The 5000-nt window shown below is 30.9% G+C and overlaps 3 protein-coding genes and 1 non-coding gene across 4 annotated transcripts in view; 2 read left to right on the top strand and 2 right to left on the bottom strand. All coding sequences in view use genetic code 11, as the record gives it.

Annotated features, from left to right (window-relative positions):
• The first annotated feature begins 1101 nt into the window (after positions 1 to 1101).
• Positions 1102 to 1206, top strand: psbM (photosystem II protein M). The gene has a single exon. The coding sequence runs from the start codon at positions 1102 to 1104 to the stop codon at positions 1204 to 1206; it is 105 nt and encodes a 34-aa protein (YP_009505074.1).
• Positions 1207 to 2109: 903 nt separating this feature from the next.
• On the bottom strand, positions 2110 to 2199 carry petN (cytochrome b6/f complex subunit VIII). Its single transcript has one exon. It carries the CDS (start codon positions 2197 to 2199, stop codon positions 2110 to 2112), a length of 90 nt encoding a protein of 29 aa, YP_009505073.1.
• An 889-nt stretch (positions 2200 to 3088) lies between these two features.
• trnC-GCA lies at positions 3089 to 3160 on the bottom strand. The gene has a single exon. It is a non-coding gene; the product is annotated as a tRNA-Cys (tRNA).
• Positions 3161 to 4305: 1145 nt separating this feature from the next.
• Positions 4306 to 5000, top strand: part of rpoB (RNA polymerase beta subunit) — a 3213-nt gene continuing 2518 nt past the window's right edge. The window contains exon 1 of the mRNA in view: positions 4306 to 5000. This exon is cut by the window's right edge and continues 2518 nt beyond it. Coding sequence (YP_009505072.1) covers positions 4306 to 5000 — 695 coding nt within the window.

Raw genomic sequence — 5000 nt, 5'->3', positions numbered from 1 at the left:
TCCAAATCCAATAAAAAAAAATACATCAATTCATCTCTTTCTTTCCTGTGAAAGAGAGAACAAATAACATAACTTAATTTTATTCCAAACGGGATCTCTCTTATTTTTTTTCCACATTTTTCATCAAAAAAAAATAGGGAAATTTCCATTTCTTCAACGAGTATTGATTGATGGGAGAAAGCCATATGTGCCATATGTGAATTACCGCAATTATTGGTAGCATCATATTCCGGATTCGAAAGAATACCGTACTGGGTCTAGTTGATTACGCCCGATTTTTGTAATGGAATAGAGTACTATACGTTTCCGGGAAGCACATACACAAAGGGAATTTGGACGATACAAAAAAAATTGTACATAGTAAACTATGATCTAATTTTTCGTCTTAAAGCAAAATATATACGTTCAGGCTCCGATTTTGTGTAACCTCAATTAGTAAATTCAATTACTAATTTGAATTTGAAATAATCTATCTCATTCAAATTTCACACTTAACTTTTGATATATACGTCCCACTACTAATTCAAGGAAAGAGGATATTAATACAAACAAGGATCCCCATCTATCTGTCTTAGTGAGGGAATTAATAATTTTTGAAAGTTTAAGTTTAGTTTAATTATTTTTTTTTAAGAAGATTTGATCAGTACAAAAAAAGGAAGGAGTTTAGTTCGAACCTACCTCCTTTTCCTTTTTTGAATTTCGCTGCTATTGTTTGCTTGAGTTTGTTTATAAACAATGTGAGGGTAAAGGTAGTCTGATGAGACTTCATCAGATAATTGCATTGGACAAGAGGGCAGTAGATTATAGAAAAGAAAGAATGCAAAAAATTAGAAATAAAAAAAAAGTACAGAAATTCTTGATTGCATCAGGAATCCCATTTTGTTTGAATTCGGTATGGATAAAAGATCTTCCTATGTTATACTATTCAATTCTCGACGATGAATCGATTTGATAGCTCCGATATTGTTATTCATGATATTTTAATACGATTCGATATCATCGAGATGCAATGCAGCCCATTGAATTTACAAGCGAAACATTTATCATCTCTATGGGATTAAATCCCGAGTTATTGCGAATAAAAAATGAAACGATGAGATTATGGAAGTAAATATTCTCGCATTTATTGCTACTGCACTGTTCATTCTAGTTCCTACCGCCTTTTTACTTATAATATACGTAAAAACAATCAGTCAAAGTGATTAATTTGAATTAATCTTGACTTTTTTGTTCTTATCAATGATTGAAGATAAGAAAAATCACAAGGATTCCAATTTCGCGTCTTAAATGAAATTGGCGGACTAGAATTATCAGTATTCTACGAGAGAAGTATTCTATGAGATCCGATAGTATGGTAGAAAGAAATATATGAATCCTTCTACCATACTATCTCTTATTGTTATTGAAGTGTATAAAATTGTACTCTATAAAAATAGAGGTTGAATATAGATCAATTTGAATATAGATGAATCTACAATATATATCTTTCTATTTATATAGAGATATCATATCAATTACATATATGTAATGTTAATATAATATACATCGTGGCCCAATTCTATTTCTTTGCTTCATAATTCATGTTGATTCCAATGAATCTGAAATGAAATAATCGAAAGGCCACTAATCCTTTTTTTAGCATTCAAAAGAAGTAATTGATTGAGCAATTGACAGATGATCCAGGGGTTCGGTTCCGTAGGAACTTTTTATCTTCGGATTTCGAAAAGAATTAGTAAACCCCATCTTTAACGTTTGAACCATGATATGAAATGAGTTCGATAAAACAAGCAGAAATCCTATTTTGAAAATAACTAAAATACTAAGAATAATAAATAAAACAAGTGGTAAGCACGTAATATGTGGGTGGCTACCCCGAGGTACTATCTTATTATGAAGTAGTAGATTATTATGCGGAGTATCTCATTGGACAACCACTATGTCTATGTTCTTTCGTGTCGAAAGTATGTATCCACTTAAAAACTTATAATCAGAACTATTTTTTTTTTTTTTACTGTTCAAAAAAAATCAAAGAAAAAAAGTTTTGCAGAATGATCTATAAAATAAACCAAAAACAATCGATACAGTTTGATTCTTCAATTAGTAGTACTTCTAGAGTCCACTTCTTCCCCATACTACGAGTGAAAGAGAAAATGTAAAGACTACCATTAAAGCAGCCCAAGCGAGACTTACCATATCCATGTGAATTATGTCCCCTATCTCTATGAATATAAAAGAATTATTCCATAATTGCTCACTAATAATTATTATTCACTAATAATAGTGGAATCACTAGCGCATAGTCAAAAAGAGATTCGGGCACAACACCATTGATCAAACAATCCAAAAAATCGAATTATAACAAGTTATTATATGATTTCTAGTATAATCGAAAAAATTAAGTATAAATAAAAGAGGCAGAGAAACTCTTGGAAGTATCAAAGGAGTGTTAGTACCATGTAGGAATAATAAGACCTAGTCTTTCTTTTGTTGTCCTGCATTTCATTACATTAAAAAATGAGTATAAAAATAGTCAATCAACATAGATCACTATCTATCGCATACCCCTATTATTCCTTTCTCATTTGATCTAATCTTTACTGTCTCCCGATTGTTTCATAGAGACAATCGGGAGATGGGATGACCTATTACATGCTAGAGCTTATCGAAAAGAAAGAAGTTCCTTTTTTTAAGATTCAAATAAAAAAAAGCCAATTATCCATTCAATATAATAGTGATTGAATGCTCGAGCACTCAGATACTTTCATGAGTCCATATATAAAGTATCTTCCTCCTTTCCGTAACTCAAAATGAAATTCGATTCCCTAATTCAAGACCCAATCAGTAGACACCACATTCGGAGTCGAAGGGTTATCATATCAAGATTTAACGATTATTTTTCATTACTCTACTAAATTCTTGAAACGAAACCTAGACGCAAGGATGTATAGCATTTTACAGAACCCCACCGATGCTTAGAATCAAGCAAATATAAAGAGGCTTGCTTTTTTTTTTCTTCTCCTGGAAAAAAAATGATAAAGTTATATCAGCAAAATAGCAGAAAGTATTTCCATTCTTTTGTTTGTTGATGAGGCGACACCCGGATTTGAACTGGGGAAAAAGGGATTTGCAGTCCCCCGCCTTACCGCTCGGCCATGCCGCCAAACCGATACAAAATATTGTATTGGCTCTATCTCTTCGATTGATAGTATCTTACAACACACAATATCTAAAACTAAAAACCGAAAAACTTTACTTTCTTTTTCTATTGAAAAAAAAATGTGGATTTTCAGTCACAAAAGCAAAAATTAAGGAGACAAATGGGAACCGTTAACTTTAACAATTGACTGTGAATTCATAAATGATTCTTGGATTAAAATTGAAAATTAGGTTTCCCTAATGATATAAGAAAACAATCCAAAAATTGATACCTTACCTAAATAAATAAAAATTGATACATAACTAATCATTACTAATCCATCCGTATTGATTCGTTTCCATAACCATAAAAAAATCCTTCTTAATGAAAATTATAATAGCGATTATTAGTATATGTAAACCCCAGAACATAAATGATTACAATTATCTAAATCTAATTGGGTATCTTATCTATATAAGATGTTTATAGGAAATGTTCAGAATTCCATTTTTACAATTTTTTTTTTTCATTATCATTAAATAGAAAATTGGATAGAGTACGTGTCCCCCATAGAACTGTAATAAAGGAGGAGATATATATAACTATATATATATCTGCACATGTTTATTATATTAATAAATACAAGTCTTCATACATACTTCAATCGGATTCTATGAATTCTACTAAAAAAAATATAGGTATAGGTAAAATATCTCTCTTCTATGCGAATTTTTTTTTAACAGTGGAATCTACGAAAAAGTTACATGTTGTTAAAAAAATACAAAAAAAATTGTATATTGTTTCTGCAGATCAAATCCCGAATCTATTTATAGTACCCAATCGGATTGGAATATCATAATAATGGTAGAAATGGACTCACTTTTGTTTTGATATAGATATTCTATACAAAACTCCATAAGTCTAAATAGAATTTACCAATTCCTTTGTATTTCATTTGTAGTTGTTGCAAATTCCAATTTAAGTATCAAAGGCTCTTTATTCCTACGTTCATATGTATTTGATGCATTACATCTATTACACCTATCAAGTTAGGTAAAATTTCATGTGATTCAGTAAACATAATCTAAATTCCATCATTGCTAAATCGATCCATTTGATGATGAATAAGCAAATAATGGGATTTTTTTTATAAATGGGAAATAAAAAAAATGCTTGGGGGTGGAAATGAGAGAATGTCTACAATACCTGGGTTTAATCAGATACAATTTGAAGGGTTTTGTAGGTTCATTGATCATGGCTTAACAGAAGAACTTTCTAAGTTTCCAAAAATTGAAGATACAGATCAAGAAATTGAATTTCAATTATTTGTGGAAACATATAAATTGGTAGAACCATTGATAAAAGAAAGAGATGCTGTCTATGAATCACTCACATATTCTTCTGAATTATACGTATCCGCAGGATTAATTTGGAAAACCCGTAGGGATATGCAAGAACAAACAATTTTTATTGGAAACATTCCTCTAATGAATTCCCTGGGAACTTCTATAGTAAATGGACTATACAGAATTGTGATCAGTCAAATATTGCAAAGCCCCGGTATCTATTACCGGTCAGAATTGGACCATAACGGAATTTCGGTCTATACCGGCACCATAATATCTGATTGGGGAGGAAGATTAGAATTAGAGATTGATCGAAAAGCAAGGATATGGGCTCGTGTGAGTAGGAAACAGAAAATATCTATTCTAGTTCTATCATCAGCTATGGGTTCGAATCTAAGAGAAATTCTCGAGAATGTTTGCTACCCTGAAATTTTTTTGTCTTTCCTGAATGATAAGGAGAAAAAAAAAATTGGATCAAAAGAAAATGCCATTTTGGAGTTTTATCAACAATTTTCTTG

This window comes from Cucurbita pepo, chloroplast (genome assembly GCF_057944985.1).
Source record: "Cucurbita pepo chloroplast, complete genome".
Taxonomy (NCBI): domain Eukaryota; kingdom Viridiplantae; phylum Streptophyta; class Magnoliopsida; order Cucurbitales; family Cucurbitaceae; genus Cucurbita; species Cucurbita pepo.
This window is presented reverse-complemented; position numbering and strand designations above follow the sequence as displayed.